The 24467-nt window shown below is 46.9% G+C and overlaps 2 protein-coding genes across 4 annotated transcripts in view; one reads left to right on the top strand and one right to left on the bottom strand.

The window, feature by feature from the left end:
- The window catches only part of LOC126980286 (kin of IRRE-like protein 1), a 138240-nt gene extending 136920 nt beyond the window's left edge, over positions 1-1320 (bottom strand). Inside the window, exon 1 of the mRNA XM_050830000.1 lies at positions 1275-1320. The gene's annotated coding sequence lies outside the window, so the exon portion shown is untranslated. The remainder of the gene's footprint in view (positions 1-1274) is intronic.
- Positions 1321-1667: 347 nt separating this feature from the next.
- Positions 1668-12136, top strand: LOC126980285 (nuclear exosome regulator NRDE2-like). Of its 3 annotated transcripts, XM_050829999.1 has the most exons (12): positions 1668-1805; positions 2341-2431; positions 2844-3047; positions 3124-3417; positions 3478-3624; positions 5242-5388; positions 5891-6913; positions 7174-7253; positions 8336-9786; positions 10739-10865; positions 11075-11250; positions 11493-12133. In XM_050829999.1, exons 1-12 carry the CDS (start codon positions 1775-1777, stop codon positions 11715-11717), a joined length of 3996 nt encoding a protein of 1331 aa, XP_050685956.1. In that variant the 5' UTR covers positions 1668-1774; the 3' UTR covers positions 11718-12133. The 3 variants fall into 3 exon arrangements, with proteins under 3 accessions (XP_050685956.1, XP_050685955.1, XP_050685954.1); XM_050829998.1 differs by having other exon boundaries at positions 3145-3624; positions 11493-12136; XM_050829997.1 differs by having other exon boundaries at positions 3124-3624; positions 11493-12132.
- Positions 12137-24467: the final 12331 nt, after the last annotated feature.

The raw sequence follows: 24467 nt of genomic DNA, 5'->3' as shown, positions 1-24467 counted from the left end.
AAGAGTATATGAAAAAAGGCTAAAAAAATCAAGTAGGCTAAAATAAATTAAAGTAGGCTACCCAGGAAAACATGAAAATAAACACCATGACAATAATAATAATAATAATAATAATAATAATAATAATAATAATAATAATAATAATAATAACAATAATAATAATGATAATAATAATAATAATAATAATACTTGTAGGAGGTAAACGCTAGGCCAGAAATGTCTCCAGAAACCCATATACATATACATCTCTCTATCTCCAGCGCTAGTGTTCGCGAGGGGTGTCATACGCCATTATTTATGAGGCGACAAGGCTCTTTCGGACGGGAGGGAAGGAGGGAAGGAGAGGAGGAGGAATGGAGGAAAGGAGGGAAAGAGGAGCAGAGGCGGAAAGATTAAGGAGGGAATACGTTTTCACTGTTCATGCTTCTCTCTCTCTCTCTCTCTCTCTCTCTCTCTCTCTCTCTCTCTCTAGTTTTGGGTTCATTCTCTCTCTACTGAATCCAGAGCACAGTCATTTCTATTTTCTATCATTTTTTTCTTTCCTCATAGGCCTAAGAGCTTCATTTTCTATTAGTTTACTCTACTTGAGGTACTACTAAGAAATTTATTCTCTTATTCAGCTCAATGTACTTTTTTTTCCTTTGCCATGGAAGTAACTTTTAGTATCTTGTATAGACGAAACCCTGCTGAAATTGTTACTTGGTCAGAGATGGTATAGTTTGTATAAATCTGTATAATTTTGGATAATCTATAATATTTTGTAATAATCATAACTTGTAAATTTGTGTACTTTGGTGAGGTATGATTTGTGAGCCCTAATTCCTTAACGCGGTCCAATATATACTAAACTAACCACAAAGCATGAAGCCCCCTCTCTCCTCCTTTCCCAAAAAATGAATGCTTAGATAATATGATGTATGGGAGATAAAATAATGATAAGAGATACACATAACACACCAGTAAAAATATAAACGCTCAAACATACAGACTGCTCAACAAAATAAAGCAAGAAAAGACTATAAGAAAGAATAACTTAAGATCGTTTAATTCCATGTATAGTTATTCAGATACTCATAAAACTGAAAATACTATAAATATGATGGAATAATCTTACGTGCTTAGTTTTTCTGGACATAAGGAAAGCATAAGATAGGGTGATCAGGGAAGTAACAATAAACTTCAATCAATCAATCAGAAAAGGTTGGGTTAAGTGCAAAAATTAATATAGTCAACATTTATTACAAGTACGCACAGTCGACAAGTCAAGTACTCACCCCGCACGACCTTGACCTGACAGCGATGCACCTCCCTCGACGTCACATTACCAACTGCCACATACCGCTTGCGTTTGATTCTTTTATTTTATTTGTACTACTTTCTACTGGGTTGTTGAAATATATTGCACTAAGTTCTGCTAAATTGTGTTGGATCATTACGTTGTGTTTTATTTCTTGTTGTTAGATATAAATTACGGAAAATGTAATGTCCAGCGGCCGCTCAATTGGTTATAGTTCAGTTAGGTAGTATTTTTCACTGTGGGTTATGCGTCTGTACTTTAATTTCTCCTCTTTTCCTAACTTTCCTGCAGAATTTCTTTTTATTCCTAGTGATAATAATAATGATAACGGGAAAACAAGAAATTCGCGAGCAAGACCAAGACCAAGAAACGATGTAAACAAACGATCTGAAAACGTTGACGGGGCACCCACGGCCTGACCACCCCCGGAGACACTGACGAAGAGGAGGAAGAAGACAAGCTACGAGTCTAGTGTTGATGGCCCTCTTCCCAGCTTACTCCAGTGAAGGTGAGGCTCATTAACAAACCTTTCAGCTCCTAAGTACAGGATTTCATCATTGTCCCAGGATTTGAAAAGGCTCGTTCAAGTTGTTGGGATTTCCATGAGCCTATTGGTAGTTCACGAGGCTTTTGCACCATGGTATTGCTCCAGCCTTTCACCAAATTCACTCAGGTGGTCGACACTTCTTGGTATTTGGTATTTTTGTGTTGGTATTACAAAGCACTGGTCCCCAAGTTTGTTAGGCCTAGAGGAAGAGAACAGAGAGATTGGGAATGTTGTCCTAACCTGCAAATTTACCCTATTTTTCTGATGGATCTCGACATGCACTTCAACGTTTCTTGGTATCATTTCTGTCGCAAATTAGAAATACAGAAAAAAATAATGATTCTAAGTTTGGGTATAGTTAAAATGAGTAAAAGGATGTCCATAACCATCATAAATTACAAGTATCAAAACTGAGATCATGAGGAAAGCTGTTTTGAACGTTGAATTACAGCTTTACCATCTCCATATGCATGTAGTAATGGTGTGTATCTTTCAGAGGCCCACCCCAAGCCTGCAGCCTCCTCCCTGTCATGGCTGTGCAACCCCAGCTGCCCCCCAGAAATTGGTCAGCTGCCCCCCCAAGAGAGGTGAGGTTCCTCCATTTTAGTTGTTACACTCTCTCTTGTGTTATTTGTTCTCAATCAAAAACAAAAGTAGATGTACCTGTCTTAACCTGGTAGCAGCGACGGGCCAAGTTTGTGGTTTTACCGTGTAGCAGCGACGGGCCAAGTTTGTGGCTTTACCATGTAGCACCAACGGGCCAAATTTGTGCCATGAAATAACCCCAAAAAAATAGATGATACATAATCTGATCACAAATGCTTTGATATATATTATGAAATGGTTTGTGTGAGGGATGATTTTTTCTCATTTTTGTCACTTAGAGGGACCATTAAAAAACATGATCACCGCTGCTACCGAGTTAACTGGTACTTTGACAATTCTGTGCTCCTGTTGTGAGTATATTTATTAACTGAACTAAACCATCTCCACCCACAGTGTGCCAACGGAAGACAAGGAAGAACCCCTGGCACTCGAGGGGCCCGTAGAACCCCTCACAGAACTGACACAAGCCTCCCCAGAACCAAAGAAGAATAAAAGAAAGAAGAAGGAGAAGAAAAAGAAGAAGAAGAAAAAGAAAAAGAAGGAAGAAAAGAAGGAGCTGGTTGATCATGATTCATCATCTAGTGAGGAGAAAAAAAGGTGAGTAAATGAAATTATAAAAATGAAGTTATATGAAGTTTATTTATATTAGGATGGTTTATGATGCCTTGCTCAGTCCTTCTCCCTCTCCTTCCAGGTCACCAAGGTCAAAGAGCAGGTCAAAAGAAAGGTCAAGGAGCAAATCAAAGGAAAGGTCACTGAGGTTAAGAAGCAGGTCAAAAGAAAGGTCACCAGTAAGAGGACAAGTGAAAAAGTCGAGGTCAAGAACAAGATCAAGGTCGAGGGGAAGAAAGTCAAAATCGCTATCAAGGAGAAGGAGGTCAAGATCAAGTTCAAGGAAGAGAAGGTCAAGGTCAAGGAAGAAATCAAGATCAAGGTCAAGGAGGAGGAGGTCAAGGTCAAGATCTAGGTCACAGAGGAGGAGGAGGATATCAAGATCAAGTTCAAGGAGGAGAAGGTCAAAATCTAGGTCGCAGAGAAGGAGGAGGACATCAAGATCAAGTTCAAGGAGGAGAAGGTCAAGATCTAGGTCACAGAGGAAGAGGAGGAGGTCAAGGTCAAGGTCACCCAAGAGGAAGCATATCATCAGAAAGGGCGACCAGAGCACAGGTGGCAGGTACGGCCCTTTATTTATTTATTATTTTTTTTTATTGAATTTATATTTTTCTCTGCTTCTCTTTTATTTCATCAAAGGAAACATAACAAAATATGAAAAACTGGCCTCAACACACATTATTTTTTATGCTTCTTCTTCCTTTTTATTCCATCAAAAGAGACAGATTGGTTGATCGGCAAAACAGTAATATAACTAAAAAAATTATCACAACACATTTACTTCTATGCGGTCTCCTTTTTTTCATCATAGTTCATCGTAGGAGACAGATGACAGACAAACTAAACACACACAAAAAAAAATGGCCGCAACACACTTAATTTTTGTTTCATCTTGTTTTCCATCAAACCTAAAACATATCTTTGAAAAAACTGGTCACAACACACTAAATTCTTTGTTTCTCCTTTTTTTCCATCAAAGCAAAAACATATATCTAAAAAAACTGGTCACACTAGACTTATTTTTTTGTTTTGTCTTGTTTTCCATCAAACCTAAAACATATCTCTGAAAAAAATGGTCACAACACACTTAATTTTTTGTTTCTCCTTTTTTTCCATCAAACCAAAAACATATATTTGAAAAAACTGGTCACAACACACTAAATTCTTTGTTTCTCCTTTTTTTTCCATCAAAGCAAAAACATACATCTAAAAAAACTGGTCACAACACACTTTATTTTTTTGTTTCGTCTTGTTTTCCATCAAACCAAAAATATATATCTGAAAAAACTCGGCACAACACACTTTATTTTTTTGTTTAGTCTTTTTTTCCATCAAAGCAAAAACATATCTCTGTAAAAACTGGTCACACTAGACTTATTTTTTTGTTTCCTCTTGTTTTCCATCAAACCAAAAACATATATCTGAAAAACTCGGCACAACACACTTTATTTTTTTGTTTTTTCTTGTTTTCCATCAAACCAAAAATATATATCTGAAAAAACTGGTCACACTAGACTTATTTTTTTGTTTCCTCTTGTTTTCCATCAAACCAAAAACATGTATCTGAAAAAACTGGTCACAACACACTTTATTTTTTTGTTTCATGTTGTTTTCCATCAAAGCAAAAACATATCTCTTTTTTGTTTTTTTTGTTTCGTCTTTTTTTCCATCAAACCAAAACCATATATCTAAAACGAACTGGCCACAATGCCCTTGATTTTTGTTTCCTTCTTGTTTTCCAGTGAACCAAAAACATGTATCTGAAAAAACTGGTCACAAACACTATTTTTTTTTGTTTCGTCTTTTTTTCCATCAAACCCAAAACATATATCTAAATCGAACTGGCCACAATGTACTTGAATTTTTTTTTTTTTTTTTTTTTTTTTTTTTTTTCTTTTCAACACAACAAAAAAGAACAAAACTCAAAAAACTTATTTTCCTTCTCTTTTCCATTGAACCAAAAACATACAACATCTAAGAAAAAACTCGCCTCAACACACTTTATTTTTTTTTTCCTTTTTTTTCCACTGAACCAAAACCACATGTAAAAGGAACTGGCCCCAACACACTTAATTATTTTCTATTTTTTTCCATTAACCCACAAACATAAAAAAAAATGGCCTCAACAAGCTTCTCCACACTGCCATTCTTCTACTTAACGCTTTCTTTCTCCCTTCAGCGCAGAGAAGATCGTGTCCAGCTGCAAGGGTGTCTTTCTGGAGGACCTGCAGGGCATTGTGAAACCCGAGGAGGCGTTCTTCATCACCGTGGAGGGCGATGGCAACAACAAGGCCCTCGCCACCACCCACTACACACAGCTGGCAAGGTACGGACTCAGCTGACCTTTTGTGCTCTTCAGGGCTCTCGTAGACTTTTTTATTTTATTTTTTTTTTATTTTTTTATTTTTTTACAACAAAGGAGACAGCTCAAGGGCACACAAAAAAGTAAACAATGATAATAAAAAAAAAGCCCGCTACTCGCTGCTCCTAGTCGGACACATTTGGTTTGTAACACTGTAAACTAAAACACAAATTACACTTATGGTCATTTGCTCAGTTTAACCCGTCCGCTGCGATTGGCATGGATTTCGCCTTCACTGGTAGCCTGGTAACATATACTCCGAGGTCTTTCTCTGCCTGTGTGGTGGATAGTGGAGTGTTTCCCATGTGGTATTGGTGTGCTGGATATCCTCTCCCAAGGTGCAGGACTTTACATTTTTCTTCATTGACTTGTAGCAGCCACTTTTTCTTCCATTCCTGTAGCTTGGTGATGTCTGCTTGTAGGAAATCTGCAGTCGAGGGTTTAATTATCCTGTTTTGCTTTCCAGTTACAAGACAAGAACCAGGGGAACGCTAGGTAACCCCATCACCCGCACCAGCCAGAGGAAGAAGGTCATCAGGTATTACAAGAAGAGTGCGCTCAGAATCCTCTACTCCGACGCCACACCAGTCAAGAGGCTCAACCCCAACTCGGACACCCCACACGAGAGCTACGTCCCCTTGAACCTAACCCACGCAGAGGAAACAAAAATCAAGGGTTCCCAGGTCAGGAGCTTTCAGGGGTCGGAAGCGAATCCACTCGGCATTTACGACTCCAAAACCGAGCAGTATATCACAGGGAAAGGTGGACTGGACATTGAGGACAGCGTAGAGACATGCCAGGATGCGGAATATGAGATGTGGCAGAGTAAAGCCAAGCAGTACAATGAGAGACTAGGCAAAGAACCGTACAATGTGTCTCTCTGGCTGGAGTTTGTGAGGTTCCAAGACGACTCCTACAAGACGCTGTATCAAGGTGAGAACAGCGCCGACGAGAGAAAGCACAAGGTGACGCAGAAGGCTTTAGCCGAGAGGAAGATCGCCATACTAGACTCAGCCATTAAGAAGAACATACGAAGCCTTGAACTATACTTTGAGCGCCTGGAGATCGGCAAGGACCTCTGGGGTGACAAGAAACTGAAGCAGGAGTGGGATGCGCTTGTCTTCAACTTCCCTAATAAGGTCAGCGTGTGGCATCAGTATCTCGCGAACGTACAGACACACTTCACCTCCTTCGGTCTATCCTCTGCCGTCCGCATGTTCGGCAAGTGTTCTGAGAGGCTACAGCAGATGAGGGACGGCGTTTTCATGACACACGCGCCACCCCAGGACATCGGAAAGTGTCTAGTGGATGTGGCGACGCAGCTGGCACATTTGTGGAGGCAGGGAGGGCACATGGAGAGGTCCGTCGCGTTGTTTCAGGCGCTGGTGGAGCTCAACCTCTTCAGCCCCAACCATTGCAGTGCCAAGGATGTGCCGCTGGAGGCTAAGCTGGCACTCCTGGAGCCTTTCTGGGACTCAAGGGCACCAAGGTAGACTTATTATTTCTTTCTCTTGCTCTGGCTTCTATGCTTTCATTTGTTTTTACCTTCAAGCTGCCTCCTTCACTGTAAAAAACAAAGTATATGATTATGTTTTTAGTTATTCTTTCAGTGAGATAGTTCCAAGATTTTTCCATGCAGCATAATGTAGCTATATTGTATTGCTTCCTCCTTCATTCACTGCTGCATCTTTTCCATAATGTTCTAGAATTTTTACAAACATTTGATAATCTTTTGACCTCCTTTCCCAGGTTTGGCGAAGAGAAGGCAGTGGGGTGGGCCAAGGTCATGGAAAGGAGGGAAACAGTCCAATTCCCTGAGATTATATTAGGTAAGTTGTGTGAGGCGTTTTGGAAATTCTGCAATAAAGTACCGATTTCGAAAGTAACAGAAATCCCCTACGAGTTTTGAAATGGCGTAAAGGAGTAACTATCCGACTAGCTTACTCTAAATCACTTTCCCACCCTGAATATGAAAGTCACAAGTGTCTTTTCTTAGATTGTATCATTACTGTTATAATTATTTTTCCATTTCCATACTCAACAGGATAGATAGAGATAGATAACTGTGTCTCACTTACTTTTCCTTTTACTTACTCAATAGGATAGATTTTTTTTTTTTTTTTTTTTTTTTTTTTACGTCGCGGCCTATTGCGCCGGTAGGCTTCTTCCCGGTGGGGTCTGATGGTCGGCCCAAGGCTTCTTCCCGGTGGGGCCTGATGGTCGACCCAAGGCTTCTTCCCGGTGGGGTCTGATGGTCGGCCCAAGGCTTCTTCCCGGTGGGGCCTGATGGTCGGACAAGCCTGTTCTGGCGCAGGCGAGTGTTTATAGTGGCGCCATCTTGTGTTGGCTCATGCTGCCTCCCGGAACTCATCTTTGAGCCTCTCTTTGGAGGTTATCTAGAGCCCAGGTTGATGGGTGGTCTTCAGGGCAGCACGTGGGTAGTCATAGGCCACTCGGCGGTGACTGAAAAACCTCAGATGTGCGTCAGCCAGAATTCAAACCCGCGTCCCTCCTGGAGCTCCTTAACGCGGGGCCGTCACTCTAACCACTCAGCCACCGCTTCCCAAATAGAGATAAATACCTTATGTCTCAGTTATTTTTCTTTCACATTCTCCTCAGGGTAGGGATTAAAAGCCGTATTACCAAACATTTCGCCGCCCAAGTACATATATTTGACGAGGCTTTCATAGGAGTTGTGGGGATTTCCAGTAGTTTTACAGCCCTGGTTGTAGATTGACCCTTCCTCTGTATCATGAACCTAAAAAAACACTCATTAGAACCCGTTTCATCCCCTTTTAGATCTTTAGAAATAGCTGATGTCTAAAATATCGACCTCAAACCTTACATGTCACTATTTACATAAGGTCGACAGCCTAACATTTACTGACCACCTTTCAATCCTGCCGTACAGAGGGAGCGCTGGACGAAGAAGATGACCTCCTGGCCCAGGGCGGCACCACGGCAAGGATGTGGCTGGCCCTGGAGGTGTCCCGGGAGCGGCGGCACTGGCTACCTTGGGAGCAGGACCCCGAGGACTGTGAGGACCCCGAGAGGATGGTCCCCTTGGAAGACCTGACCCCACACCTCTTTACGTTAGACTCAGTGGAGGATAAGTTCTACCTCATCCTTGAGTTCCTGCGGTTTCTCGGCATTCCGGAGGTTGAGGACTTGAGCTGCCAGGGGTTGCGGAGTCCTAGGAGTCCTACAGGCATCGGCACTAGGGCGGGGAGCATCTTCAGACCCCTTGTGATTGAGACGCTGTATGACGCTAACCTGTTTGGGAATCACTTGTGTAAGGAAAGTGGCGCTAGTAACATCCTTAGTTTTGATGCAGTGGGTCCCTCCATCACCAAGCCCTCCTGCGATGACTACTACCAGTTTCTGTGTCGTGTGGTGCAGCAAGCAACGTCGATCTTTGAGCACCAGTATAGAAAGCACTTGACCCTTTTACAGATCAAGCTATTTTCCACGTATTTTCAAGTCAAGGCACAGAGGGAGGACGAGGCAACGCTGAAGACTCTGGCGAAGGAACTGAAGAAGCAGATCAAGAGCGTCCTGAAAACGGAGGAGTTCAGGATGTGTCTACCGGTGTACCAGGAGTATGGGAGGATGGAGGAGGCCTTGGGGCATGTCTCGGAGGCGGAGAATATTTACGTCACGGCATTGGCGATCGGCACCATGTCGGGTAAAGCTTTAGAGCCAGCCGGCGAGGACTTCCGAGCAGTGATAGATCTGTACGTCTCATACATACGCCTCCAATTAGACCGTGAAGTTGAAATCTGCAGCGGACGCCATAGCAACAATATCCTTCAGTCACTTTGCTTACTAGTCAATGAAGGGAAATTCTCAGCACCCGACGGATCACCAGCAACAGGAGGGAACTTACTCAAAGCCAAGAAAAAACTACTCCAGATGCAAGCTCACCGTGGCCTCCAGTTGACCGGTATCGGCAAGGATGGGGCGCTACATGAAAACGAAAAGGTTCTCGCTATAAAAGTGGTCACCTTCCTCGCCCTTATCCAGCTCCTCACTATCGGCTTCCGTCCAGCGTGCCTCGTCTTCGAATCCACGATAGAGAGAGTGAGTAACGCCGTACCACACACACTAGACGACATATCACTACCGTCGGAAATGAAAACGGAGACCAAGAATAAGAAACACGACAGGAGTTTAGACGAAAGGGCGAAGGTGTTGGAGTGCCTGTATGAAGACTACCTTTGGCTTGTTGAGTCCTCCAGGCGGCTCGGACACCTGGTGAAGGACGGGAAGATGTCACCAGTGTCCCTGAGGTCGGTTCTTGCAGCAGCCCTCAAGGTCGCGCCGGAAAACCAAAGATTCCTCCTCCTTCTCGCCCAAAACCAGGTTAGTGTTGTGTTATGTATGTTTATATTTGTGAGGCGTTCTCTCTCTCTCTCTCTCTCTCTCTCTCTCTCTCTCTCTCTCTCTCTCTCTCTCTCTCTCTCTCTCTCTCTCTCTGACCTGTTTCTCGTATATTTTGTTGTTGTTTTTGTTGTTGTTTTTTCCATGCATTACATTTGAACCAGCATCCTCCAGGCTTTTGTTTTTGTTTTGTTGTTTTTGTTTTTCCTCGTGAACTACCTCCCGTGCTGTAAAAAATATATATAAAAAAAATGAAGATAAAAAGCAATAGAAATAATCCCTGTCTGTCCTTTCATTTGTCTTTCCTCCTTCCTATCAACTCAAAATCATCATTCCAAGACACAAAAGGACATAAAGCTATATACGTCATCAATCCATCTGTCTTTCCTATTTCCTATTAACTCAAAAATACAGACAAGATGAGATGGAGTCCTCCCCTAGAGCTGGCACAGTCTATTTTTGTTGTTGCTTATGTTTTTGCCCGTGAATTACCTCCCTTGTAAAAAAAAATATTAAGAAATGAACAGATAAAGAACAATAGAAATAACCCCTGTCCGTCCCTCCCCCTAGAGCTGGCACAGTCTTTTTTTGTTGTTGTTTATGTTTCTGCCCGTGAATTACCTCCCTTGTGAAAAAAACATATATATTAAAAAAATTAGTAGATTAAAAAAACAATAGAAATGACCCCTGTCCATCCCTCTTCATAGAGCTAGCACAGTCGTTTTTTGTTCTTGTTTATGTTTTTGCCCAAGAATTACCTCCCTTGTAAAAAAAACATATATATAAAAAAATGAGTAGATTAAAAAAACAATAGAGATGACCCCTGTCCATCCCTCCTCACAGAGCTGGCACAGTCGTTTTTTGTTCTTGTTTATGTTTTTGCCCAAGAATTACCTACATATAGAAATGATCCATGTCCGTCCCTCCCCCCCAGAGCTGGCGCAGTCTCATCGGCGGCCTTGAGACCCGCGCCTCCGAGAGCTGCTCCATCGTGGGCCTGGTGTGCAAGCTGCTGCCACACATCAGGAGGACCATCACCCTCATCACCAACACCAGCGATGGTAGGCGGAAATACTGACGATAATAATGATAGCAAAACTCCTTATACAATCTGCCTTCCTGGAAATTAACTGGACTTGATTCTTTAACTTTATTTTTTTTTTTTCATTTGCTTTTTTTTTTTTTTATGTGTGTGTGTGTGTGTGTGTGTGTTTTCCTTCATCCTTTACAGTGTTCCCTTTGACAGTCTTCCTTTCTTCATCTTCCGCAGGGTTGCTGAGTTGCGGGCACCGGCTGGAGGCTGTGCTGGAGCAGGCCGTGAGGGGGCCGCCGGGAAGCCACTGTCCCTTGCTGTGGCGGCTGTACCTGGCCCTCGTAGCCGCCACTCGACCCAAGGGACTCAAGAACCTCACCTATAGGGCTCTGGTGCAGTGCCCGGGCGTCAAGGTGAGTGTCTGGATTAACCCTGTAAAAGAATGGCAAAAAGTGAGGTCAATTTTGGAAGGAGAGTTGTCTTGGTATTCCCCTAAAGAGAGAGAAAGACAGTAGTAGTAGTAGTAGTAGTAGTAGAAAGAGAAAGTAGTAGTAGAAGAAGAGGGTAAATTAGAGAGAGAAGTAGTTGAGAGAGAGAGAGAGAGAGAACTAAAATATGACAGGTGTTTCAAGTGCCATTTCTTTCCCTATTGCAGAGTGTGTACCTCGACTGCGTAAGACTCCTTCCTGGGATGCTGAAGGAGGTGGTGAGGCTGCTTACCGAGAAGGGCATGAGAGTACGCCTACCTCTCGAAGAACTGCAGGTCCTCACGGAAACGGAGCTGGAGTTTGAGGACGAAAAGAAGGATGAAGACTCCGACAGTGAAGAGGAGAAGAAGGAGGAGGAGGAGGAGGAGGAAGAGGAGGAGGATGTGCCTTAGTAGATAGGTCAGTCTTGTAGTACAGCAAAGAATCCAGCCATCATCCTCATTCTTGTTTGTATTTCGGTAAAAGATTCAAGTCCATATCATTAAACATATTAAGCCCCCACTGCGATCATTTACCAAGGCCGCAGAGAAGGTTAGCCGGGTTTTCATGGGTGTCTTTTTCCATTCAGGGTGCAGAAGTCGTCTAAAACTATCATTTGGATCACTAGACAACAATCCATGAAAGCCCCAACAACTTCTATGACAGGCTTTTCAAACAGGGGAACTGATATATATGTTGAACCCGGTAGCAGTGACGGGACAAATTTGTGGCTTTACCGTGTAGCAGTGACGGGACAAATTTGTGGCTTTACCGTGTAGTAGCGACAGGACAAATTTGTGGCTTTACCGTGTAGCAGTGATGGGACAAATTTGTGGCTTTACCGTGTAGCAGTGACGGGACAATTAGTGGCTTTACCGTGTAGCAGCGACGGGCCATATTTGTGGCTTTACCGTGTAGCAGTGACGGGACAAATTTGTGGCTTTACCGTGTAGCAGTGACGGGACAAATTTGTGGCTTTACCGTGTAGCAGCGACAGGACAAATTTGTGGCTTTACCGTGTAGCAGCGACGGGACAAATTTGTGGCTTTACCGTGTAGCAGCGACGGGACAAATTTGTGGCTTTACCGTGTAGTAGCGACAGGACAAATTTGTGGCTTTACCATGTAGCAGTGACAGGACAAATTTGTGGCTTTACCGTGTAGCAGCGACGGGACAAATTTGTGGCTTTACCGTGTAGCAGTGACGGGACAAATTTGTGCCATTATACGTAAACCCCAAAAAATAGATGATACATAAACTGATCACAAATGCTTTAATATATATTATGAAATGGTTTGTGTGAGTAATGATTTTTTCTCATTTTTCTCGCTTAGAGGGACCAATAAGAAACATGATCCCCGCTGCTACCAGGTTAAAAATATGGGCTTTAGTCATTGCTCTTATTTTTATTTGTAGCAGAGTGAAAGAGTCAGTCCATCGTTCTAATTTTTTGTTTGTATCGCAGTAAAAGATTGTCATTATTTTCATTATCATTAGTCTCACAGTAAGCCGTCATTATTAAGTTATCAAAACAAAACGCATATTAAAGTTGGAGGCGAGGGAGGGAGAGATTCGGATTAAAGAAATGGGAGTCAAATCAAAATGGGAGTTATATTTTTCTCCGTGAGTTTATATGTATGCCTTTAACCTGGTAGCTGCAACGACCCGGCCATCATTGAGACAAACATCATGGTAGGGTGGAGGGTTGATTTAGTTTTTACATTATTTTAAGTTGTAAATGATAGTAAATTGATGGATAAAGAAGAAAACATAGAGTATTAACCCGGTAGCTGCGGGGATCATGTTTCTTAAAGGTCCCTCTAAGCGAGAAAAATGAGAAAAAATCACCACTCATGCAAATCATTTCATAATATATATCAATGCATTTGTGATCAGTTTATGCATCATCCATTTTGGGGGGTTTATATCATGACAAAAATTTGGCCCGTCGCTGGTACACGGTAAAGCCACAAATTGGGCCCGTCGCTGGTACACGGTAAAGCCACAAATTAAGCCTGTCGCTGGTACACGGTAAAGCCACAAATTTGCCCGTTACATGGTAAAGCCACAAATTTGGCCCGTCGCTGGTACACGGTAAAGCCACAAATTTGGCCCGTCGCTGGTACACGGTAAAGCCACAAATTTGGCCCGTCGCTGGTACACGGTAAAGCCACAAATTTGGCCCGTCGCTGGTACACGGTAAAGCCACAAATTAAAGCCACAAATTAGGCCCGTCGTTGGTACGGTAAAGCCACAATTTGATTTGGATAAAGCCATAAATTTGGCCCATTGCTAGTACACGGTAAAGCCATAAATTTGGCCCGTTGCTAGTACACGGTAAAGCCATAAATTTGGCCCATTGCTAGTACACGGTAAAGCCATAAATTTGGCCCATTGCTAGTACACGGTAAAGCCATAAATTTGGCCCATTGCTAGTACACGGTAAAGCCACAAATTCGCCCCGTCGCTGGTACACGGTAAAGCCACAAATTTTCCCCGTCGCTGGTACACGGTAAAGCCACAAATTTGGCCTGTCGCTGGTACACGGTAAAGCCACAAATTTGGCACGTCGCTGGTACACGGTTAAGCCACAAATTTGGCCCATCGCTGGTACACGGGAAAGCCACAAATTTGGCCCGTCGCTGGTACACGGTAAAGCCACAAATTTGGCCCGTCGCTGGTACACGGTAAAGCCACAAATTTGGCCCGTCGCTGGTACACGGTAAAGCCACAAATTTGGCCCATCACTGGTACACGGTAAAGCCACAAATTTGGCCCATCACTGGTACACGGTAAAGCCACAAATTTGGCCCATCGCTGGTACACGGTAAAGCCACAAATTTGGCCCATCGCTGATACACGGTTAACTACTTATACTCAGGGTCATGTTGTACATCTGACTATATCTTTTTTCTTTTTTTTTTATGACATGTTTCTCATTCCTCAGCAAGTCAGAGGTTAATTAAGTCACCCATTAACTACTATAACAAGCTCTTCCATCTCTCTCGTATTTCACTTCATTAACATGTAGATATCACAGTCATTGAGGTATGCAGTACAGGTGAAAAAATAGGAGTCTGGAAAGTATATAAAATGTCGAAATATGTGTATGTTATTTTTTTCTGACCCCCAATGTGCAGTTAATATACTGTTACGCCAAGGCTTAGCTTAGTTTAAATTGTAATTGGCGCCACGTGACGTAATGAGGGTTCCCTGCGGCCCCGTTGAGGGGGCGGGCTGGAGAGGGACGCCATGCGGCGAGGAAGAGTGGAGACGGAGAGAAGACAAAAGGACGCGCTCGCCTGTGCTCTGTGCCTTAGGACTTAATCGCCTGTGATTTGTGCCTTGACTGCCTCCCCCTTGGACTATAAGGATTGTACAACGTGCTATTGCTTAGTAAACCCCGAGAAAGTCCGCCCTGTATTTAATTGTGCCTCGCTGTGTGCTCTGTGGGTGTGTGCGAGTGTGTCCGCCGGAGTGTCTTTGTGTCTGCTGTCCGCCTCGTGGGAGCACTGTGTTTTCCATAGCGAGCCCAGTTTAAGTAATTGGGAGAGCACCTGTCTGCCTGTGTGAGGGGTAGACAAGTGGAGTACAACAGTGGTGTCAGGAGCGGGGTGGAAATTGTGCTGTGAGTGGACGGGCAGACAAAGAGTGACGCCTCGGGCACAATGGAGCTCGGCGAGCACGGTGCGGCTGGCGGAGCGAGTGGTGGGGGTAGTGGTGACCTTGAGGCTGATGAAGACGCTAAGCCTGGCCAGCTGGAGTTAATTGCCTCAATGTTGGCTGGCTTGAGGCAAGAAATAACGCTTCAAGGTCAAAAGCAGGCACAGCAGGCCGAGCGCTCCGAGGCAGGGTGACCAGATACAGCATAATTATGCTAAATTTGGCATAATTTTTTAAAAAAATGAATGTTTAGCATAATTTTTAGCATAGTATCAAATCTAGCATAATTTTAGCATAATTTTGAGTTTTGTACAATTTTCTTAACTTTTATTACCATCTATGAGAGGAATAATAGAATCTGTGACAGTTCACATTTTTAAAAAAAATCTTGAACGTTAAAGGCGGGTTACGTGCGGCCCGCGGCGCCGGGTAAAGTCAGTACTCAGTATTCACTGGACTGTCCGGCCTGGTGGCCACGTCGCGCTCGGGAGACAGACTGACCAGCAGTGCCAGTCACAGTGCGGCTGCCGCGGCTCAGTGGAGAGGTAAGGCCGGGGGCACACTTGGCGTTTCTTTTCCGATCGTTTTTTTCTCCGTCGTGCCCTTATAAACAGTGTACTCTTCAGACAGTGCAAAGTGTGGCCCAATACTGTGGTAGGCTATAGTCTACTCAGTAAATAAGTTATAACTTTTATCTCAGTATACATTCGCAAGTCGCCACTAACTTTATAACAATTATTTTGTTTTTGGTAATTATTGAATCATTTTGCAGGATAGGCTGTAATGGAGTCAGACCAAGAAAAACCCGTTTCTAAAAAGAAAAAACTAACTGAAAAATCTTACAGTCAAGCATTTCGTGAAGAATGGCTCAAGTTACCAGATTACATGCCCTGGCTAAGAAAACTGGACAACAACAAAGCTCAGTGTAGTGTCTGTAAACATTTTTACAAAGTAAGAAATCTGTGATTGATCTACATGCAAAGGAGACAAGCATAAGCGCCTTATGAAAGAAAAAATGATCCCAAAGTAATTCCCATGACAAGTTTGTGAAATCAAATAAAGATAATGATGCTGAAATTATTAACCGTGCTGAAATTAAACTCGCAGCATGGGCTGCTGAACATGAAATTTCTTTCAGAGCAATGGATCACCTACCTGCTGTGTTAGCTTCTTCCTTTAGTGACTCAAAGACTGCAAGTAAGGTTAAGCTTAAAAGAACAAAAACAGCTTCTGTCATCTATAATGTCATAGGTCAAAGGTTTTTGGAAAAGATGAAAAGCGAACTTAATGATGAGTCAGACATGGGACAAACAAAATTTTCAATGATCATGGATGAAAGTACTGATCTGACAGCTGAGAAACAATTAGCAATAGTAGTGAAGTATTTTTGTAAAACTGTTTTGTGTACAAGATTGTTGGCTCTTGTTCCAGTGGCAGAAGGAGATGCCAAGACTCTTTTTAGTGCATTAGAAAATGAATTAACTGCCAGTGATCTAAAATTTGAGAATTGTATTGGTTGGAGTGCTGATACTTGCAGCGTTATGCACGGAACACATGACAGTGTAAGTAGTCGACTCAGAAATGCAAACAGCAACATGATTATCATGAAGTGCGCTTGTCACAGTGCAGCACTGGTGGCATCATATGCATGTGGAGTATTACCACGTTCGTGTGAAAAGTTGGTACATGATGTATACAACTTTTTGCTCATTCGTAAGCGTACTTCACACTTTCATGAATTTCAGGATTTCACAAATACTGACCCACATAAGTTGCTAAAACCTTGCCAAACACGTTGGTTAAGCCTGAAGGAATGCGTCTCCCGACTTCTTGAGCAATGGGATGCGCTTTTGCTTTTCATGCAGCATCATGATTTAGTAGAAAGGAATCTACAGGCGCATGATATTGCAAACATTATGGTGAATCCTTTCACCAAGATGTATCTAGAGTTTCTGAACTTTGTTTTGCCTAAGATTGTGAGTTTTAATGTAATGTTTCAGTCATCCTCACCAATGATTCATCTACTTCATGATTCTCTTGCAAAACTGTACTTAGACTTATTGTCATGTTATGTGAAGCCAGCATACTTGAAGCAGAGTAAGCATGATATTTCCTTGATTGACCCTGAGAGTGAGTTAGCTATGGTACCATTGGAATCTGTGTATGTTGGTACAAATGTTAGCCGCTTGCAAACCACTGCATCTCCCAAAGTCACAGTTGAAGCGAAAAGAGAGTTTCTCAACGTGTGCAGGAAATTTCTTGTTATTGCGTGCAAGCAGCTTAAGCAGCGCTTTAACTTTCATGACCCAGTATTGGTAGCAGCAAGTAAACTTAGCGTTGCAACTGTAAAGTCAGGAAACATTGCCTCATTTGTAGGGAACATTATGATTCACTTTCCAGGCATACTGAAAAATGGAAAAGAACAGGAAGTTGATGATCAATGGCGTAGCCTTCCTTATGATGATAATCTGACTGATGATATGGAGTTTGAAGTCTTTTGGAAAGCAGTTATGCAGGACACCAAGTACAATGCTCTTAGTTATTGCATCAAAGCTATTCTAACTATTCCAGTGGCTAATGCGGACTGTGAAAGAATTTTCTCTGAGATCCACTGATTAAAATCTCCAGTTCGCAATAGACTGACTTCCTCTTCTCTCCTGAAGTATGTGGCTGCTAGAGAAGGCATCGGGAGAGAGAGTGAAAACTGTGAGAAGTTTGAACCAGACAAGTTGATGCTTAAAAAAATGAATTCTAAAATGTATGAAAAATAAGAAACTGTACGGTAATAGGAAAAATAGGAAAAGTAGGGTATGAGAAACAGGAACTCAATTTACACATTACCTAAGTTATATTTATTTTGTACAAGTTACATGTATAGGAAAATTTTCAAATTATGTTGCACAAAAATGTCAAATAAACCTCGAAATGTGACTAGTTTGATTTTTTTTACCGTACAACAACTGCCAATAATCATACGAGTCCATACAACCTAAAAATAATACTAGGTTAATAAAAAATATGTAACAAATTGGAATGTTAACGACAGACAAGGTTTAGCATACTTTTTGCTAATCTAGCATAATTTCAGCTGCTGTCTAGCATAATCCCGCTTCAGAAATCTGGTCACCCTGCTCCGAGGCACAGGCCAGCAGGCTTGAGGAGCAGGCCCGTGAGCAGGCCGAGCGCTCCGAGGCACAGGCCAGCAGGCTTGAGGAGCAGGCCCGTGAGCAGGCCGAGCGCTCCGAGGCACAGGCCAGCAGGCTTGAGGAGGCACTACAAGCAAGCTTGGCTTCTGTGCGGCAGGAGGCACGGCAGTATACCGATCAGGCCTGTGAGGAGGTCCGGGGTGAGCTACAGAGGGGCCTAGAGGCACTGAGAGGTGAGGTGCGGGAGGTAAGGTTTGAGGCGAGGCAGGCTGCCGTGTGTGCTGCCCCAGAGGAAGTGCAGAGTGAGCCTTTGTGTGATTGGGGGCAGTGTCAAGCCTCGCTGAGGCCACGCAGTGCATTCTCTGAGCCTCCGGGCCTGGCGTGTCCGGCCGGGGGTCACGGTCGGGGTTCAGCGGCTGGCGTGGGCTGCGGCGGGGCGCGAGCGGCGGCCCCGCCACTGTTGCCAAACAGCCCGCCACCTCGCCTCCTCACCTAAACCCTACCCTGCCTCCTTTCTTGCCCCAGTGCCTGCCTTCTACCCTGCTCGTTCGTTTCCTTCCCACGACCACCGCAGGCGTAAGCCGGCTGAGTATGACAGCAAGGTAGCTTGGGAGGCCTACGTTGCTAAGTTCGTCAAGCTCGCAACAGCTCAACGGTGGACTGAGGAAGAAAAGGAGCTGCAGCAGGCAACGGCGCTGCGTGGACCGGCACTCTAGATTCTCAGCCACCTTCCAGCCACCAAGCAAGCTTCCTTTACCAGCCTGTCGGAAGCCTTGCAGCGCCGCTTTGGGCACAGTCACCAGGCTGAGGTGTACAGGGCTCAGCTGAAGAAGAGGGCGAGGCAGAAGGGCGAGACGCTGTCACAACTGGCGCAAGATGTGGAGGCCCTTGTGAGGCGGGCTTATCCGGCTGCTGGTGAAGACATGACGACCGTCCTCGCCCGTGACGCCTTCGTAGATGCTCTGCAGGACCACCAGCTGCAGATCTACGTAAAGCAAGCCCACCCTGGTGACCTGCAGGTGGCTTTGGCGAGGGCCATGGAGTTCGAGGCGTTTCTCAAGACGTCAAGCCGCCTCGCTGACTACGCCAAGCCTCGGAACGACGTGCGAGGCCGGAAGGCGAAGTTCGAGCGTAAGGCGGCGTCGAGGGAGACGAGCCCCGAGTTTGGTGGCCGTTGCTGGGGCTGCGGTGAGAAGGGCCACAGACGCGACCGGTGTCCGAGGGGGCGAAAGACGCGTTCCCTCGACCGGCCGAAGTCTGGGGGCTTCCAGACTTGCTGCAAGGACTGCGGCAAGTCTGATCACCGCTCCAGCGCCTGCCCCAAGCCGAAGCAAGTGGCGCAGGCGGGAAACAGCAGCGGGCTGGACAAGGGGGCGACTACCCAGCCTGCCAAGGTCGACACGCCCCACTTGTGTAAGATGCCGCCATACCACTAGTTCGGTGCAGGTGGAGGGCAACGTAGACGGTAAGTCTTGCCGCCTGACAGTCGACACCGGGGCTGAAAAGACCCTGGTGCGCCCCGAGTTGCAGAGATTGTGCGGCGTGACGGGGCATTGCGTGGCACTCCAGGGGCCTGTAGTGGCTCGTGTCGGCGTGGGCGGCGCAGAAGAGCGGCTGCCAGTGTACGCCGCCGACCTGGATGAAGAGGGCTTGCTCGGTTTTGACTACCTGGTGCAGACTGGCGCATGTATCGACTTTGGACGGAAGCGGATGAGGGTGCACGGACAAGAGGTGCCCTGGCTTCCGGAAGTCGGTTGTGCCGAGGTAGTGACGGCCGAGCGACTGCACCTTGCCCCCAGGACGGAGCGACGAGTCCAGTGTCGACTGTCGAGGGTGATGCACGACGCGGAAGGCATAGTAGAACCCTCAGAAAACCAGCACCTGACTGACGGTGTGGCAGTCGGGAGGAGCCTCGTGGGAGCGGGGGAGGAGTTAGTGACAGTACTCGTTGCTAACTTCTCTGACGAGGCTCGGCGACTACCCGCTGGTGCCAGACTAGGCACATGTGAAGAGGTGGAGCGAACTGAACAGCCGTCGAAGAGTGCGTCTACGCCTGCGGAGGAGTGCTGCCTGACTTCCTTGAAGACCTGGCGCTCAGGGGCTCCGCTAACCTGACGGAGTCGCAGGCGGAGAGGTGCGCCACACCTGACGCAGTACTCAGACGTGTTCAGCCGGGGCGACTTGGACTTGGGCCGCACGTCGCTGGTGAAACACAGCATCAACACTGGAACCAGCGCGCCCATCAAGTGTCCCCCTCGACGTATCGCACCTGCCCGACGAGAGGAGATGCAGCGCACCGTCAACGACCTGGCAAATCAGGGGGTGATCGAGAAGTCCGACAGTCCGTGGTCTTCAGCGGTAGTCCTGGTTAAAGAAGGACGGCACACAACGCTTCTGTGTGGACTACCGGGCACTGAATGACGTGACTGTGAAGGATTCCTACCCCTGCCGAGGATCGACGACACCTTGGACGCGCTGGTAGGGGAGGTGGTTCTCCACGCTCGACCTGAAGTCGGGCTACCACCAGGTGGAGATGGCCGAAGAGGACAAGCCGAAGACAGCCTTTTCCTTCGGGCAGGGCTTGTGGCAGTTTAATGTCATGCCCTTCGGCCTCTGCAACGCCCCTGGCTGTTTTGAACGTCTGATGGAGCGGGTGCTGGACGGCCTGCAGTGGAGGACGGCCTCATCTACCTCGACGACGTCATCGTCTACGGAGGCACCTGCGAGGAGGAGCTGGGGAGGCTGGAGGAGGTCCTGCAACGCCTGAGGAAGGCTAACCTCAAGCTCAGCCCCAAGAAGTGCTCCCTCGTCCAGTACGAGGTGCCGTTCCTGGGGCGTGCGCACAGACCCGCAGAAAGTGGCAGCAGTAGCAGACTGGCCTCGGCCCACTAACGTAGCTGAGGTCAGGAGCTACTTGGGTCTGTGCACCTACTACCGTCGCTTCGTGCAGGACTTCGCCACCATCGCGGCGCCCCTACACCGCCTCACTCGTAAAGGAGTGCCTTTCGAGTGGGACGAGGCGTGCCAGGCTGCGTTCGACGGCCTGAAGAGGGCCCTTGTGGAGGCGCCGGTCCTGCCGTACCCCAACCAGAAGCTCCCTTACCTGCTTGACACCGACGCCAGTGCGGAGGGCATCGGGGCTGTCTTGTCGCAGGTGAAGGATGGAAGGGAGCACGTGGTGGCCTACTACAGCGCCAAGTTCAGTAGGCCTGAACGCAACTACTGCGTGACCAGGAAGGAGCTGCTGGCAGTAGTAAAAAGTCTCGAGCACTTCCAGCCGTACCTCTACGGCGCTGAGTTCACCGTCCGGACCGACCACGCTGCCCTGCAGTGGTTGAAAACACTGAAGGCGCCGGAGGGTCAGCTGGCGAGGTGGTTGGGAAGGCTCGAGCAGTTCAACTACCGGATTGTTCACCGCCCGGGTCGTGTGCACAGCAACGCCGATAGTTTGAGCCGGCGCCCGTGTGAGGCAGGTTGCTCTCACTGTGCTAGCAAGGACCCCGACCCTGTGACTCGACGCCCGTGTGAGGCAGGTAGCTCACATTCCGTCCCTGAAGGACCTGACGCCGTGAGTCAGAGCCCGTGTGAGGCAAGCTACTCACACCAGGCGCGTCGGGACCCTGACCCTGTTTGCCGACGCTTAACAGTGCCTGCCAACGCCACTGAAGGCAACGACCGGTGGCGTGAGGCACAGAGCGCAGACCCGCTCTTGCTCCTGTAGTGCGTTGGCTCAGGGCCAGCGGGGAGCGACCCCGGTGGGAGGAAGTGTCGGCGGAGAGTCCTGCCACTAAGTGCCTCGTCGACCAGTGGGAGACGCTGCGGTTGGACCGGTGGGGAGTGCTAGTAAAGCGCTGGGAGGTGTTAGGCGGAGTGGGCAGAGACGCCTGGGTAGTGGTGGTACCACGTGCAAAGCGTGCTGAGGTGTTACGGGAGTTGCACGCCGGTGTTACTAGTGGCCACTTGGGCGAGAAAAAGACCCTTAAACGTCTCCGCCAGCGCTTCTACTGGGTCGGTATGCGGAACGACGTTTCCGAGTGGTGTCGGGCCTGTGACGTTTGTAGTGCGAAAAGGGCCCCACACGCCGGAATCGGGCTCCGCTTCAGTTGTACAGCGTGGGGGCGCCAATGGAGCGGGTTGCTGTAGATATTGCTGGCCCGCTGCCCATGACGCCCGGGGCAATCGTTTCGTATGCGTCGTGATGGACTACTTCACGAAGTGGCCTGAGGCGTATGCGCTCCCGAACCACGAGGCTGAAACAGTGGCGAGTGTCCTAGTAAACGAGTGCTTCACCCGGTTCGGTGTGCCGTCAGAACTGCACTCAGACCAGGGCCGTGAGTTCGAGTCCCGTGTGTTCCGTGAGTGCTGCGACTTGCTGGGAGTGCGGAAGACCCGAACGACGCCACTCCACCCGCAGTCGGACGGGATGGTGGAGCGGTTCAACCGGACACTCGCACAGCAGTTGGCCAAGTATTGCAGGGCAAACCAGGAGGACTGGGACGTCAAGTTGCCCGCAATGCTGATGGCGTACCGGTCCGCTGTGCACGAGGCCACTGACTATACACCCGCACGTCTTATGTTTGGCCGCGAGCTCAGACTCCCCGTGGATCTGGCGACGGGGCGGCCGCCCGACGTGGGCCTGCCGACTGTCACCTCTGGCTTCGCTGCCGCGCTGCAGGAGAACCTGGTCGAGGTCCATCACCAGGTGCGCGGCAAGCTCAGAGTGGCAGGCCAGGCGATGAAGGACTACTACGATCGCCGCATGCGGGACGTGAAGTATGCGGTGGGTGACAGAGTGTGGCTGCATAACCCTCGCCGGAAGAAAGGGTTATCACCGAAGCTGCAGAGTCCCTGGGAGGGCCCTACACGGTGATTGCAGTCCTGTCCGCTGTCACCTACCGCATCAGGAGGGGCCGCAAACGCTCCTCTGTCGTCCACGTTGACCGGCTCTGGCGCTACCATGGGCCGGGCCGTTACTCCTGGGGTACTGGCGCTGAGGAGGACCCTGACTACCCCAGTAGTGACGAGGAGGACCGCAGAACTTGACCCGGTGGACGTCGAGGTCGCGGATGATGTGGAGGAGGAGGCAGGTGGAGACGCCGACCTGGAGGCCGGCTCTGCTGGTGACCTGGACCAGCCGCTGCCTCTCACTCGCCCTCACCTCCACCGCGACGACCAAGACGTGAGAGGAGGAGGCCAGGATGGCTTACAGAGTTTGATACAGAATGAGGTGTTTAGTTCCCCAGTTAGGTTGGATTTGTTTTGTGAGTTGGCGAGGCGGGTCGCCTGCGCTTAAGGTAGTGTTACGCCAAGGCTTAGCTTAGTTTAAATTGTAATTGGCGCCACGTGACGTAATGAGGGTTCCCTGCGGCCCCGTTGAGGGGCGGGCTGGAAGGAAGGACGCCATGCGGCGAGGAAGAGTGGAGACGGAGAGAAGACAAAGGACGCGCTCGCCTGTGCTCTGTGCCTTAGGACTTAATCGCCTGTGATTTGTGCCTTGACTGCCTCCCCCTTGGACTATAAGGATTGTACAACGTGCTATTGCTTAGTAAACCCCGAGAAAGTCCGCCCTGTATTTAATTGTGCCTCGCTGTGTGCTCTGTGGGTGTGTGCGAGTGTGTCCGCCGGAGTGTCTTTGTGTCTGCTGTCCGCCTCGTGGGAGCACTGTGTTTTCCATAGCGAGCCCAGTTTAAGTAATTGGGAGAGCACCTGTCTGCCTGTGTGAGGGGTAGACAAGTGGAGCATAACAATACTTTAGACAATATAATCTTAAAACTTTTCTCTGCTTTATCATCAATAAGTCTCCTTGTGCTCCTCGAGAGAGAAAAAAAAGAAATAGAGAGAGAGAGAGAGAGAGAGAGAGAGAGAGAGAGAGAGAGAGAGAGAGAGAGAGAGAGAAACGTTTAGCTTACCAGAGGAAAAAAAAGGATAAAAAAACGTTCGATGAAAGGAAAAAAAAGAAAGAAGAGGGAAGGGTAGAACAGAGAGAGAGAGAGAGAGAGAGATAAACGTTTAGCTTACCAGAGGAAAAAAAAGGATAGAAAAAAAACGTTTGAAGGAAAAAAAAAATAGAGAAAGAAGAGGAAAGGGCAGAACAGAGAGAGAGAGGGGGGGAGGGAAACGTTTAGCTTACCAGAGGGAAAAAAAGGATAGAAAAAAAACGTTTGGAGGAAAAAAAAGAAATAAAGGGTAGAACAGAGAGAAACGGTTAGCTTACCAGAGAAAAAACGAAAAAAAGACGTTTGATGAAGGAAAAAAGAGAGAGAGATAAAAATGAGAACGAAAGAGGAGAAAAGAAGAGGAAATGAGGTAGAGAGAGATATCGAAAGAGGGGCTGAAGAAATGGAGGAATCTTGA

The sequence above is a fragment of the Eriocheir sinensis genome, chromosome 44 (genome assembly GCF_024679095.1).
Source record: "Eriocheir sinensis breed Jianghai 21 chromosome 44, ASM2467909v1, whole genome shotgun sequence".
NCBI lineage: Eukaryota > Metazoa > Arthropoda > Malacostraca > Decapoda > Varunidae > Eriocheir > Eriocheir sinensis.
The sequence above is the reverse complement of the archived record's forward strand: the minus strand, read 5'-3'. Positions and strand labels throughout refer to the sequence as shown.